At 43.8% G+C, this 15,351-nt stretch overlaps 1 protein-coding gene across 2 annotated transcripts; it reads right to left on the bottom strand.

The window, feature by feature from the left end:
- Positions 1-106: 106 nt before the first annotated feature.
- tgm1l1 (transglutaminase 1 like 1) lies at positions 107-14,914 on the bottom strand. 2 transcript variants are annotated; one of them, XM_068340007.1, is made up of 14 exons: positions 14,634-14,911; positions 9,488-9,786; positions 9,200-9,391; positions 7,437-7,688; positions 4,518-4,636; positions 4,336-4,443; positions 3,981-4,158; positions 3,485-3,623; positions 2,772-2,964; positions 2,540-2,693; positions 2,166-2,450; positions 1,639-1,799; positions 1,420-1,556; positions 107-1,341 (listed from the first exon to the last, which is right to left on the bottom strand). In XM_068340007.1, the coding sequence occupies exons 2-14, from the start codon at positions 9,783-9,785 to the stop codon at positions 1,197-1,199; spliced, it is 2,361 nt and encodes a 786-aa protein (XP_068196108.1). In that variant the 5' UTR covers position 9,786; positions 14,634-14,911; the 3' UTR covers positions 107-1,196. The 2 variants fall into 2 exon arrangements, with proteins under 2 accessions (XP_068196108.1, XP_068196107.1); XM_068340006.1 differs by having other exon boundaries at positions 9,200-9,786; positions 14,634-14,914.
- Between the last annotated feature and the right edge of the window lie 437 nt (positions 14,915-15,351).

Raw genomic sequence — 15,351 nt, 5'->3', positions numbered from 1 at the left:
CCTGCAGTGCATGAAAAAATTATTCAATGCAGAAATGTAAAATTCAAGGAAGCACTTGTTGCCTCCAATCCTGATATCTGTGAAGACGAAAATAAGGAAACTCAGGTTGTGTCAGTGCCAGTTTTATTAACACAGTACAAAAAAATAACATTGATAAGGCAGATAAATAGTGTATAGAGTTGTTAGTTTCCTTCACATTGTGGTTTGTTGGGTTGACGGTAAACACAACAGAGTCAAACTGAGGCAAAGTGAAAGCTCCAGACTGGGTTTTAGTGGGATTCACAGCAGTGGTCAGTACAGTTCTGCAGGAAGGATGCAATATTCAAATGATGGAGTCTGCCAAGTGCGGAGTAAAAGTCAAAACAGGCGAGTTCCATAAAAAGGCTGAAAATCTTCAATCAATCCCTCAGTGAAACACAAATTATAAATCTAGTGACAAATCAAGACATTAAAAGTCTCGAATGGAGTCTGAAGTCAAGTCTGACGAGTCAAACTTACATAAAAATATCATTAAAAACAAGTCCAGAGTAATTACCAAGTCTGTAACAGGTCATAATGTCATGATAACCAAAGTGAAAATAGAAATGTTCTCATTCTTGATGACCTTCAGTCGATCTATGAATCTCAGCATAGATTTTATTTTGACTATTTTGGTCTGCTGACTTTAATTAGCTCCTTTCTGTTTGGTTGGGTTTGAATTGTTTCCACACGAGGTGAAGTCAGTAGTCATGGATGTTCTCGCTATTCCTCTCGTTCGATCAGTCTCAGTCATTACATTTGTGACTTGACACCAAGTCACTTGACATCACGCAGCTAAAACACACGAAGAATCACACAAAACACATTCCGTTGTTGTATTTTCAGGTCAATTTCATTCATTAACATAAAAATATCCTCGTTCAACATTTTTTTCATTAAAAAAAAAAGGTTGATATCGATATCTTCACACACGTCACAGTACCCTCCTTCATATGAATAGAATACAAGCAGTATTTACAGTAACAACAGAGCCGACGCTCTGCACCTTCAAGAACAAACACAGCTTTAAAACATCAGAATAAAAATGCTTGCTAATCCCGATAATCCTACAGTTGGTACTCGTTTATTCTGGAATACAGAACGATAAAGGAACACTTCATATAATTCTCGGCGTATGAGGAGACGGTGAAGCGAAGGAGTGTGACGCTAACTCACTCTCACTGCTCACGAACGATGACGTCGGCCACCCCGTGAATTTGCGTGAGCTGCTTACAGTCCAGAGACGCCACCAGCTTCCTGGGTCCGGGTTGAGTGGGGATGAAGTGTTCCGTCAACGTCACCGTGGAGTGACCGCCAACGTCTCTGACGGGGGAAGGAGATGTTAGCATGTCTGCGACGGAGGTGAAGAAGAACTAGACAGATATGTGTTTGTCTTCTTACCCTACGACCACTTCGTGGCCCCTCTGCAGACCCAGGCCTTCCACTCTGAACACCACGTCCTTTAGCATGCGGGGCAGCGGGTTGGTGAAGATTATCTTTGCCGCCATCTCCTTACCAACCACAGCTTTCCCCAGAGGCTACAGAACGGAATTCAAAATGAGTCCACATAGAGGGAAACAAACAAATCCTGACAAGGTATCGGCAAAACCAAGAACCCACCGTGATGGTGAGGTCTGGTGTGCGGAGTCTGAAAGTCGTCTGGTTGGCTAAGACTTGCTGGGTCTCACTGACTCTTCCAGAGAGGGTCAACATTAGCGCTGCTTGATCCACCAGCTGGTTCTGGTACTCTTGGTAGGGAAGTACCCAGTCTATGGTCTTTTCTATGAGGGAAGGTACAGTGGCTCAGCAGTTTGTACACATTAGCTCATTAGCTTAGCATAAAGACTAGCCAAGGGTAAGAAAACATGGCTCTGTCCAAACTTCACGAAACCCATGTACCAGTCGCAGTCTCACTTTGGTTTAGGTCCTGAAACTATTAGATTAGGTTTATCAAAAAAAGATCACTTTGGGGTGTTCGGGGCGAGGCCACCTTAAATACCTGCAAGGGGCGGGGTTAAAACTAAAAGTTGTGACTGTAGTCCAAAAATTAATATGGGTTGATCAGACGTAAGTTAGAAGAAGTAAATATATAGAATTTTTTAGAAGAAAATGACCAGAAAAAATCTCTAACATATTGATAAACCGACCTTCATTGGGCAGAAGCTCCACAGGAAGCTGCTCCTTCTTGATGGTTCCCTTCAGCACGCCGGTGTAATACATGACGGCCACCTGGATGTGCAGCGTGGTCCGCCGCGGCTCCGAGCTCAGGTTTTTCAACAGGATGCTCAGCTGGGCATCGGCTCCCATCATAGGTCCCTCACCCTCCATCCTCACCTCAATGGAAACGTCCTCTGCCACGGGCGAGGAGTAGATGTTCGGCTTGCTTCCGTAGCGACTGGCTGTCTCCACGGCAATGCGTTCCTCTTCCGAACCTAATCAAGACGGAGAAGAAATGAGTGGGAAAACATGACATCAGCACATTGTTAGATGATGACTGATCAGATTGTGGAGTTGCTGCTACCTTCTTGGTGTTTGTAGAGGTGAGTGATGTCCGCCCGTTCCTCAGATCCCACCGCTTTAGTGCTGATGCAATGGCCCACCGCTTTCTTCTCGCTGAAGATCTGGCTGAACGTACCGTCCAGGTTCTTCTGCCAGTAGATCTTATCACTGTTGACCTGACAGGAAAGAACCAAGAGTTTTGTTTCCTCTGCAGGTTTGAACATTTAGAGAACGATAACAAAAATATCTCTCACCTCAGCAAAGACAAACGGCGTGTCATGTTTGAGGTAGACATGGCCAGCACGGATGGCGTTGACAGAGGCGGGCCCACAACGGAAAGTACCCTGGCTCGTTTCCTGGGGCGTTGAGTCGACGGCCTGCCAGCCTCCATGACCGGGGGGCAGGTCTGGTCTCGCCATCCAGCAGTCATTCCACACGTGAAAGTTCCTAGATGGGATGGTAATATGAGAAAGGAGGAGTTTGATATTTGGAGGAATAAACTGCAGGGATGTAGCTCGCTACGTTTAGCATAACGCCGGAAAATGGAGGGAAACAATTAGCTTGGCTCAGTTTTTGCTAAACTAAGATGAGATTAGATGAGATGAAGTGAGATAAGCTAAGATGAGAAGAGATGAGATGACATGAGGTGAGGTGATGTGAGATAAAATGAGATGAGATAAAATAGATGAGATGAGAAAGATTAGATTAGATCAAATTAGATTAAAATGAGATAAAATTAGATGACATAAGATAGATAAAAGGAGATGCAATGAGATGAGATAAGCTAACATAAGATATAGTCTTTCTGCCTTCACAAACATAATTTCATGAGGAGCAGATTTTTAGATCGGCCTCTACAATGAAAGACGTCAACTTTTCTGGGGTTTCAAGTTGGAAAACGGCAGCTACTTCATTCCTGAGACTTGGCTTTAGCCGTGCGCTATCGTGGTCATGTGTCACATCTCACCACACAGAATCACTGTTGAGATAGTCGATGGGCTCCAGGTCCTCATCCAGATACACGTCCGTACTGAGGGACACGTCGGTGTCGTGGGCAGACTGGAAGTTGGTCACACTGCGGGCCGGTATGCCAAGACACCGCAGCACTGGAGACGAAGACAAACGCTGATTAAAACTCAATTCACGTTTAATAATTCTGTTCCCAGACGTTATATTTCTTCTACGATGGAATTTGCTTGACTGACAGGACTTTACAATCCCAACTGAATGAAAGCAACACATGTGTCTCCTTTAAAGCGAAGGTGTGAGGTATGGCAGGAATGTCAGTGTGAGGTATTTTGGGTGCTGGCTAGGCAACATGTGCTAGGGTCAGCTAGCTATCATGTGAGGGATCCTGCGCACCATCTGGGAAGAACCAGTGAGCACCAACAAGCCATGACTGATGGACCTGATGTGTTTTTTGCACATGTGCACACCATCACATGACCTGCCTGTTGTCTCACCCGTTGTTGTGACAGCAGAGAAAACCCAACACTGTCCATATGACACTGGTATTCCATCGGACGCGTGGTATTTCCTCAAGATCTCCACGCTGCTGCTCCACGCTGCAGGAGATACCCCGTCAGAGTAGTCCCCAGACCAATTCCCCACCAAAACCCCAAAGTCGTCCTGGGCGTTTACCTGTTAAAGGGAACGGAGAACAAGGAAATGGTTCAGCCATCATATCGTCATTCAAAGCTAATCAAGAGTATCTAAGCAACGGGGGGGGAAAAACACAACCTTTCTCTTTGGATGTTTAAAGTATGGTCAAAGATATTTCACTTGACTTCCCATCAATAAACCCAACTTTAAACTCACCATGGCAGACAGAACCCGGACAACGTTGATCGGATCAGCTCGGCCGGACGGAGGAATGTCGCTCTTCTCCAGGATGAACAGAGACGCTTCCAGGATTCCCTCATGAAACTGAAACGAACTTCGTTGAAAACCTGACGCATTCCGATGCTTCTCGGTCACAGATTTGTTTTTGGGGTCCGTACCTGCCCGAAATTCCATGTGCGAGAACCAATCTGTTTCTCTGTGCCGTAGTAAATTCTCCCAGTGTCGTTGAGAACGTACTCCTTCCTCTCCTCCTCATCATCCAGAAATACCATGTCCCCTGGAAACACATGACAGCGTTGGACAAAAATGCTTCTAAGTTGCAAAAAAACCAATCATCTAAGTCCCGCCCCCAACTACATGACTGGTTTGGTGTTTGATGCAACCATCTATGCACCAACGGGATCACTGAACTTTCAATAAGGTAGGTTAAAAGGTATAGTCAGTGTTTTCCTACCCTGAGGCAGCAGACAATGATCGAACCCTGACTCACGCTCTCAGAGACAGTTAACGTCACCTTGGAGATGACGCCATGATGGGTGTGGTTCGTTGTTAACACACACACACCTACACTCCAGAGCCGCTCACCTCACATATCAAGAAGCTTTAAGTCGCTAAAGGGGTTTGGATCCATTCTGAAACAAACCAAACCAGGTTCAGTCCAGAACTACACCTCTTTTAGTCTTTGGTGTCTTCGGTCCAGATGTCATGGCCAGATCAACCTGAGAAGTCTGATCTACAGCAGCTTTTCTTCTTGCCTCCATACAAACCAGGAAATAATCCGCTTTTCAGTCCAACCAGCGGGTCAAATTTAAATTTAAAAAGTAGAGCTTTTGCTTCTTTGTGGGTGAAAGGGGCCCAGAATGAGCCCCACTCAACTCCTCGGTGACGACATCGCTCAAGAATGTGATTTCTTTTCACAAATGAAATGTCTCAAGGACAGGAAATGGTTAAGCAACACAATGAGCCAATGGGCCCTGCAGAGGGGCCCGTGTTCATTTGTGGGAAGCGGCCTATTTTGAGTGACATCAGCACGACGTGGATGTGCCCTCCTGACCCGGGTTAGAAAAATCTGTCTTTGTTTGTCCATCTTTTTATCTTCTTGCTGTGGTGGCTGTGATTTCCTACTGGGTGTGGAAAAGCAACGTGACAAAAATAACGAGTGGGAGAGCAGCAAACGATGGACATGAGAAAAAAAGCGAGTGGAAGGAACAGGCTTAACAAAGTCATGAGGGGACGAAAGAGAGAAAGGGGGGAAGTTATGCTTGGGTGGGGAAGGGTGGAGTGTCTCGAGGTTATACGGGAGAAAGTAGAGCTTGACAGGAACTGGCAGCTGTGATAATTGTGATTCTCAGTTCTTAGCGAAAGCTTCTGCAGACGCTCAGTGGAGGATATCGAAGGCCAGAAAGCAGCGCCGCGGGGAGACGAATTGAGGATGAGGTCAACAGATAGGAAGACGGGGGCATGTCTGGGTGGAGACGATATAAAGGCAGTAAAAGTAAAGGAGAAGACAGGTTGTTACCGACTGCGGGATTACTCTTGCCCCGTAGCTTTTTCTTGCAGTAATTGTATGATTTTGACTTTTACGAGTGTGAGCGAAGAACTGGGCTGAAAGCCAAAGGCAGCAAGCGAGTAATGAAAGACAGAACAGTTTCTCTTTATCGAATTTGTGGAAAACATTGTTTTTCTGACAGTGAAATCAACCCTGTTGCTGTCAGGTAACGATCTGCTCATGACGACTTGTTAAATGTCTTTCTTCTCAATGGGTAAAGCCAATCTGTGAATGCAAGGAGGCTTAAACTCTGTGAACTCTGTAATCTCATATACTTCTTTGATCATTTCTGTGGTTTCCAGTCAGGTGACGGTGACGGCCTATAGAATGATCCAGGACTTCTTCTGGAACCAGGTATTGGTGGACTCTGAAGTCTACTTGGAATACTTTTTGGGACGTCCAATGATGACTGGAGCGTCATCTTCCTCGTGTTTTCTTCTAGGATTTATTGATCCTTGATGGGATCCATCAGCTTAGGGCCTAGTTTGGGTCCAGTTTGGTTTCATGATTCCACAGAACAGCCTTCAAAAACATCTGGATCTAATCAAGGCGGTTCTAAGTTAACGGAGCCACTTTTGTGGTTCTTTTTGGGTCAGTTTTGGTGAACGTCTTGGAGATGTTAAAACTTTTACTGAGTGATTTGGTGATTTTAGACAGCTGATAACTAGTACCCTGACGATAAATGTAATACAGTAATCCCTCATTACTCGCGGTTAATTTGCTCTAGGACCACCCACAAAAAATGAAATTCTGCGATATAGCTGCGAACTATTTATTTTATCATTTACGGTAATTTTAACTTTTATGAACCCTCCCTTTACTGATATTAAACCGCCTTATACCTGTATTACCATTTCCCACACTCTTATAGACTGTTTAAAGCACTTTCGTATGAAAGAAAAGTGTTTCTTTAATACACGGAAGTGCGCTGCGTTCTAAGAGTCTCGGAAATTCAGCGCACACACGGATGCTGTCAACCAATAGAAGGGGCATACGGTATCACGTGACTACCTCTTAAAAATCTATGATGTAGTGAAGCCATGCATCTTGAAGCGCAAATAATCAAGGGATTACTGTATATTTAATGGGTTAAATCATTTTGATTCCACCTGTGGCTCACTGTGGAACATAGCAGTCTTGAAACACCCCTAGAGAAGTAACTCAACTCCCGCAGTCGGGGTCACGCTGCAGCCGCTTGACGGACAGCGACACACTAACGGATTAGGTTGGACCTTCTAACCCGTGTGTAACATTACATCAGATCAACAGCCAGCAGACATCTGCCCTGCAGTGCTGCTAGTTATTAGAATAATGACGCTATTCCCAAATCGTGCTTTTGCTCGGGATCAGGTTGATTTCACAAGAGAAAAATGTGCCACACCAAAACTAACAGTTCATCACGTAGCGCTTAAAAACTTCCAGACATGTCGCGCAACACTGTCCGTTCTTCATTTCTGACTTGCCACTTCTCTCCAGCCCCCCCCCAACGCCGTCCCACGGCCTTGTTCACACCTACTGCCAGTCTCACCTTCACACCAGGGGTTGAAGAGTATGACGATGTTCTTGCCGGAGGTGTGAGCGGTCCCCACCTCGTCCTTGGAGGAGTTGCATGTCACCGTGAGTCCATAAAGTCCACACACTGCACTGGCAGGAGAGTTGACGGACAGCTTGATCTTGTTGCCCTCTACCTCCGTGATCTTGGCCTCCCAGCGTTTCTCCTCCAGTTGGTCCACCAGAGGGATGATGACGTGGGTTCCTTTGGAGACCATGGGCAAGGTACCTTCAAGGTAGGTTACAAAAAGAAAGAAAACTGTCAAAGAATGTTCATGAACACTAGCCTGATATGCTACGTCCTCAATTCATCAGTTTTCTCATCTTCAGAGGCGTTACTGGAGACTATCCCAGCTGGGTATGGGTGAGAGGCAGGGTACACCCTAGATGCGTCGCCACCAAATTGAGGTGCATTACATGCATTCATAGTAAGTTGGAGCTTTGAGACCATCCATTAGCTTAGCATCAACACCAAACAGTTAGAATTTGGCTCGGTCCAATAAAAACAAACAAGACCGACAGTCAACACATTCCTTCACCCAATGTCAAAGAATAAAATTGTTTTGTTCCTTGGAAATGGAGAGATTTTACATAATAAGGAAAATTGCTCCCAGTCTTTTAATGTTTTATACAAAACTAAACAAAACTAAACAGGAAATCAATTCCCCAATGTACCCCATACCCGAGTCGTGCCATCCCCTCCACAAAGCCCTGTGAAAACCCTTCTGAATTATTTCTTGTGTTCCTGCTAACAAAAAATAAGGACTTGCCATGAAGTACAATTTATAGCTTAAACATTAATGTGTTTGAATTTTAAATGTGTTCAGAGGAGGAAAGATTTCATTTCATTTCACCTGGAATTCGGAAACTCCGTTTTTCACATCACATCAGATTCTTCCCACAGCAGATCACACAACCGTAGGAAACCCAACCACACATGCTTCACATCTCTTCACCTAACTGTGCATAGTTTGAGCAAACAAATTCTGGTGCTGCTAAACTTTTCCCACAATGCATCTAAGCACATCTCGGAAAGCCAAACACATTTTTAAGTTTGTGTCTTAGGAGATTGAACATTATGCAAAAGAAAAACAAACAAAGAACTGAAGCGACTTTTAGAACGTCTGACTGGATGCTTTGGCCTCAGTTGTTCGCTCTGGGGCACCCTGCTGCCATTTACTGAGCAGAACATGGTATTTATTAAGACACCATTGTTTCTCTGAACTTGGACTTCCCCTCTCAGTACTCCCTGAAAAAGGAAATCAATGTAAAACACTCTCTTATGGCTGAAGCCTTGGTGAGGATTGACTGGGAATCTTTATTTGGTGTCTCAGTTGGACAAAATAACTGATTAGTTTGTGAAAGTTGGCACAAATGTCCAAAGTTTAAAGGTGGGATATTTGTCTCTGTCAGTTTCTTCCCTCCTCCTCTCTTCCTTTTTAACTGTGGGTGTAACACTGTGGTGATGCAATGGCCTTTTAATCCCCAGTGGGTAGCAGATCGCGGTAGTATGAGGTCTGCAAATACCACAGGATGGTGTCTGGTGTCCTGAGGTCTGGAAACCGTTAAGGTTGTTGGGGGCGGATGGAATCTAAAAGTTGTGATGCAGCTATGGTTCGACCACCGTTAAAGTTAATCGGGATCTTTTTGATATGATTTTATTTGTCAGTTTATTCATCAAGGATATTTAAATTCCCACGTTAAGTGTCACAACAGGGTGTTCAGAACTTTATTCCAAACCTGTTTTCAGGTCCAAATGCAGCTTATTGGTGTTGGCGTTGAAAGGCCTGCTGAGCTCCAGCTCTATATGGAAAGACTGTCCTCTACGGATGATCATGTCATCCCCCGCATACAGGTCAGTGTGATGCTCCTGTCTGTTCTGACCCGTCTTTGAGCTCAGAAGATCCACCGAAGTCACCGACAGCTTCATTTCTGAGGAAGGAATATTTAAGTCTTTATGGTTTCTGTAGTTTACCATCATGATCATGATTTTAAACAGACATTCATCACAGAAGTCTACAACGATACCTTCGGTTTCCTTTGCCTCGCCATTCTCGGGCTTTGGTTTGATGGTTTCGGGGTCCGTTGGAAGGGCTGGAGTTGGGGGTTTGATCATTTCTATCTTGTCTGTGACATCATATGAGGCACTGTTGTGATGCTTAAAGCAACATGGGCATATCTTCCAGAACCAGCGGCTACAGAATCCCTCCTCTGGTTTCTTTTCGCTCTCCTTGTGAATGGACACCTCTACCCGGGTGGGGGGCGCCGCTCCAGGGAAACGCCCCACCTCCGATGTTCCTCTTACTGTTAATCGCTCGGCTGGCATTCTAGGATAAATATTAGGAAAAAAATGATCAAGAGTTCATAGACACAACTTATCACACATCTCACAGTGGCACAGACCTTGTGTGGTGCCTCCGGATTTATCAGAAAAAGTTCAGCTTTATTCCAAATAATTTCATTGTGTGAACCTGGACTGTTTCATTGTATGAACCTGGACTATTTCATCTTATGACCTTTGAATGTTTCACTGTGTGATCCCAGATTATTTCACAGCTTGAACTATTAAGGAGTTTCAGCTTCTCTGCCTCATGCGTAAATGGCAGAGACTGTGAATAACCTGTTTCTGCTCTCTGCACCAGATTATGCTCCAATCAAATTGAAAAGGGAGATATCACAGAACAAACTTTAGTCCAATGACCATTAGAGCATCTAAACAGATTGTAATTTGTGATGATAATTACAATTCAAGTGGAGAGAGCGCCACAATCTCTGACAAGTACAACCAAACCTTCGTCATCCAGAACAGTTTGCAGGCCAACAGAATGGGATGCTAATGACTGTTGGCAGAGGTTTTATTCCTCTGAGGATGTTTTTAAACCAGCTTCATTTATGAACATTCATCCAGTTCTGCTTTTCTTTGAAAGTTTTCCCACAGTGACCAAATTGTCTGCCTTCAGGCTTTCTCAAAGCATTCTGGAGCATTAAACCTTTCATCCTTATCAGCTACCCGGAGCGATCTGGCAAACAGCTGGACTCCATCTGTCGTGAAATAATACAGTCTGTTCACTTGAGCTGTGGTTCTAGTTATCCAGTTGGTATGTAAATCATATGAACATATGTCCCGCTGTCACATCCCCACCCTCGTACAGTTCACTAATAATTACAACGGAATTAGATCATCTGTCATACTGAAGTTTGACTTTCTGCTCGTCAAAAGTCGGAGTTTATGCCACAATGACCAGCAGAAGGAGAAAGACTTCCTCCCTTTTTCCCTCCTGTTGCTCAACAGCTGCAATTTAATGTCACATATTTTAAACGGTTAATTATCAAAACATAAGGGAACCATTTGGATGGGGCTTTTTTGTGGCACTGTAAAAAAAACACCCATAAACTCTACCTCGGCATATAAATACGCTTCAAAATCCACCGTTGGAGGTGATGTACACATCGACTGTTAGGGCTGCGTTCGCTATTAGTGACGAATCGTGAGCTAATCGTAAGCGTAAGTTGTTGATGCTCATGTTGCAGCTGTGGCTAACTAGCAAATCAATGCTAACTTTGGGCGTTAGCTAAAGTTTCTTGTGAGCGCGAGTCATGAGTCAACTTGCAACCATAAAAATTTTTTTTTTTTTAATTACAAACTGAAATTCCTAAAAAGCAAAAAGCATCACTTCTGCAGTTTGTTACTTGTGTTTAAGCAATGTTTTGCATTTTTATTTCTATAAACTAAAAGCAATGCTAAATTCATTAGCTAACAAAAAAAGTCTAATGTTTGGAAATATTTTGTTTCATATTTTATTTTATTTTATTTTATTTTATTATTTTTATTACTTTTTTTGTTGTTTTTGTTTAAAAAATACATTAATAAAAAGTTTCTAAAAAAGAATAAATTATTTAGCTAAACTTGTTAGCAGAAGGTGTTTCAGTCTCGGAGACATACTTTCATAACTTCTGTCTGAGCCGAACCCTATAAAATGTAAAGCTGTTGCATAATATGCGCTACTTGGAATGAAAGAAATGCGTGAGGCTGTGATTGGATGATGGCGGTTTGTGTGAGGGGTTTAAATGCTACGTGCAGCACGGTGAAGGTTATCTAAGCTATTTGATCCGGACTAGCGCCGCTGAGCGTCGCCGCTTTGCACGGGACGGACTAGGAGCGCTACTTATGGGAGAACGCTGCGATATTGAAAGTATGTAGTGCAGGTCACAAGGTCAGACAGCTGAGGAAAAGGTGGGGAGGGGGCGCATCGCATTAACGCCTTGAAAAACCTTTGGTGCCAGTGCAGAATGTGAATCAGCGGTCACTTCTGATTTTCAGCTCCTTCACTTCCTCTGTTTATCTGGCGGTCAGATGACATTCCTCTATTTCTAAATCCTCTAAATGTTTGACAAAGGCACACAAAATCATTATGACACATGCTATATTAAGTATTGAGCAATGATCCCCACCCTGAACCGCAGTCATGGTATCTGATCCTGTCTGTTTCGCATTTACTTGCATTTAACGACGGCGTTTTTGTAAAATATATCATTAGATTTTGCCGACATCTTTATTCTATGAAAGTGTTTCTAGGAAAACATTAAAAAAGAAGGAACTTGCTTGACACATATATCAATCCCTTCAACAAAGTTTAGTGGAAATTCGTTTTTGCGTATCCCTGCTGACGTTCAAACGACCAACAGATGAAAATATAACTTCCAAGACATTGGTAAAAATCACAATCTTGAATACTAACCCTTGTTTCACGAATCATAAACAGATTTAATGCAATTAACTGATGGCAAGTCATTCTGGAATAAACTTCTGCTTCTTTTTCTTTCACAGATAAGTTTGGGTAAAAAAAAAAAAGCAATATATAATTATAACTGACCATTTTTATCCTCTGTTATGAGTCAAGTTTATTGAATTTCTTCAGCTCGGTTGATTTTAAAACACATCCAACAAGACCGATGCTTTTATCGTCCTCCTTTACACTTAAACGCGTTTAATGGATTTCTAATGGTGCCATCAGCAAAGCTTGTAAACAATCCTCATTTCATCGCCTTCATCCAAGGCTCTCCAGCGAGATTTGTGTTAGAAATCTTCCCAAAGCCCTTAAGAAAAAATTGCTCAAGCAGAAAAGTTTGAATTAAAGCCCAAAAAGTGGCAAAATTCATTCAGTTAAGTCGTAAAACACAACTATTACATGAGATAATCAGTGTGGGAGCCAGTTGGCACTAATCTAGCATGAACAAAATGATAACCAGCCTTTAGTCTAGGTCAGCAGGGACTCCAGATTGGGTTGGTTCGGGTTTTCATGTCTATCTCTACCTCCTACCTACGTCTTTTTATTCCACTATGGCGTGGCCTCTTCCTCTGCACCGCTCTGCAGGCAGTTGTTGTTGGCACGCTGGCCCGGCCTCCGCGCCCACTGGCCCTCGAGATAAGTGCTTCAATTTCAAGTGACTGTTCCCACCAGCTTCAGACTGTGGAGCTTAATCACCTCCACCGAGGAGCTCACATTTTCTCCGCCATCTGTTTGTTTGTCTTTTGGTGGGATTACGGAAAAATTACGCTTTTCTTGGAGCTTGGTTGGGCTTGTGTTGAGGAAGGGCTCATTAGAGTTTGGAGTGGAGCCAAATAAAGAGGCAGATCCAGGACTTCTCATTGCCGTCACTGGGGAGTCATTGTTGACATGTTTCTTTGTTTCTTTGGTTGATCAGTTGGTTGGTTGGTTGGTTGGTTGGTTGGTTGGTTGGTTGGTGGGTGGGTTGGTTGGTTGGTTAATTTGTTGTTTGGTTGGTTGATTGGTTGGTTGGTTGGTTGGTTGGTTGGTTGGTTGGTTGGTTGGTTGGTTGGTTGGTTTGTTGGTTGACGGTACCTCCTTAAGGGATCAATAAAGTTCCACTCTACTCTCTACTGGTTGTTTGGTGGGTGGGTGGGTGGGTGGGTGGGTGGGTGGGTGGGTGGGTGGGTGGGTTGGTTGGTTGGTTGGTTGGTTGGTTGGTTGACGGTACCTCCTTAAGGGATCAATAAAGTTCTACTCTACTCTCTACTGGTTGGTTGGTTGGTTGGTTGGTTGGTTGGTTGGTTGGTTGGTTGGTTGGTTGATTGGTTGGTTGGTTGGTTGGTTGGTTGACGGTACCTCCTTAAGGGATCAATAAAGTTCCACTCTACTCTCTACTGGTTGGTTGGCTGGTTGGTTGGTTGGTTGGTTAGTTGGTTGGTTGGTTGGTTGGTTGGTCGGTCAGCCGGTCAGTCAGCAAAATTACGTAAAAGCTACCAAACAGATTTCCACAAAACTTGATTCACATAACGTGTGGGAGGCGGATCCAAATATAAAAATGGACAAAATATTTTTTTACTTCACTTTCTTTAACATTTGCAAGATGCATTTTATTTTTTGTTTGTCAGTTTATTTCTATTTTCATTCATTTCTCAGGAAATAAGGCTAATCTTGACAAAAGGTGGGCGTATTTAGGGGGTTGTTTTAAGACTTGGGGGCACTTTGGGAGACCCAAATAAAAGCGCTCACCGGACCAATAGTTTGGGGTTTTGTTTAGTTAGTTCTTCGTTTTGATTATTGGCTAGACTTTGAATCATTGTTCGGGTTTCAGGGATTGTTGTCTGATGTTTGTGCTCAACGGAGTGTCCTTCCAGTTATCTGAAGATTGTCCTCCTACCAGACTAGAATGATATCCAAAGTTGTGCGTACACAATTAATCTACCTTTATCTGCTGCTAAACAAATCAACAATGGGACAAAATGACCTCACCGGGGCAGGAAAATATCAATAAATCCTGTGCACTGAATAAGAAAGTGTGGATCAGCTGCAGGATGCAGGGCATGAAGACTGAAACAGCAAACAACTCTCCTTTCACCGTCTCCAATAACATTTCTGCCTCGACTCACTCCGAAACCTGAACCTGAATTCCAAGACGATTAAATGAAGTTCAGTGAATAAAAATACCTTTAAAAGCTGTGACATATTTGATCATCTCTGTCATAAAGAGGAACAAAGAAACCCCATTAGACTGAAAAGTCTTCTTGAAGCGACGCCAACAGCAGAATAATCCAATAAAGTTCACCAATGAGGACTTTGTTTCGCCAGAAGGAGGAAGCCGTTAGTTCAGGTTCCAGCTTTATTTTATATATTTAATATTAATATAAAAGAAGTGGTGAAAGTCTTACTTTATCTGTGCGGATTCCTCTCTGGATCAGCTGCGAACTTTCTGCTTCGTCTCAGCCTCAAACTTTCGGAAAGTTTCCTTTTGGAGTCGCTCCGTTCTTGGATCAGAATATGACTGTCCTGAAATGTGCTTCATGGTGCTTTAAAACTGACACACACACACACACACACACACACACACACACACACACACACACACACACACACACACACACACACACCTCTTCCTCACGGCTCAGCCCACCCTGATCGGGCTGAGGAGGTTCCTCTCTCCAGAGCGCGATTTGTGCGTAATGTGCGCGCATAACGCGTCTCCGTGATGAGAAACACTCTCACTCTGACACACTGGGAGAAACTGATTGTTACGCAACGGTCAGCAATGTTTTTTTTTGTTTTTTTCCAGGGAAGGGAGTGGTGGAAACAGATATCAGTGCGTTCTGGACGGACAGGAGAATTTAATGTGCAGGATGCGTCCTGCAGGGATCACAGAAGAACAGCTGGGAATCAGCGGCACTGGTGGACATAGAGGGAGGGGTGGGGTGGGGTGGGGGGTTCAGAATCCCGCCTCCTGCATCCATGTTTGGAAATATGCAACCAAAGCACCCTCTGGATGCCTCTGGGGTAGATAAATCATGAGTTGTCCTCTCAGGCAATAACTGGAGAGCTGCTGGCCTTGACGAAGGTGCTCCTTGAGTTCAGAGTCAATTCAATGCACAAGCG

The sequence above is a fragment of the Antennarius striatus genome, chromosome 18 (genome assembly GCF_040054535.1).
Source record: "Antennarius striatus isolate MH-2024 chromosome 18, ASM4005453v1, whole genome shotgun sequence".
Classification (NCBI taxonomy): domain Eukaryota; kingdom Metazoa; phylum Chordata; class Actinopteri; order Lophiiformes; family Antennariidae; genus Antennarius; species Antennarius striatus.
Note: the sequence above shows the minus strand (reverse complement) of the source record. Positions and strands in the feature narration are given on the sequence as shown.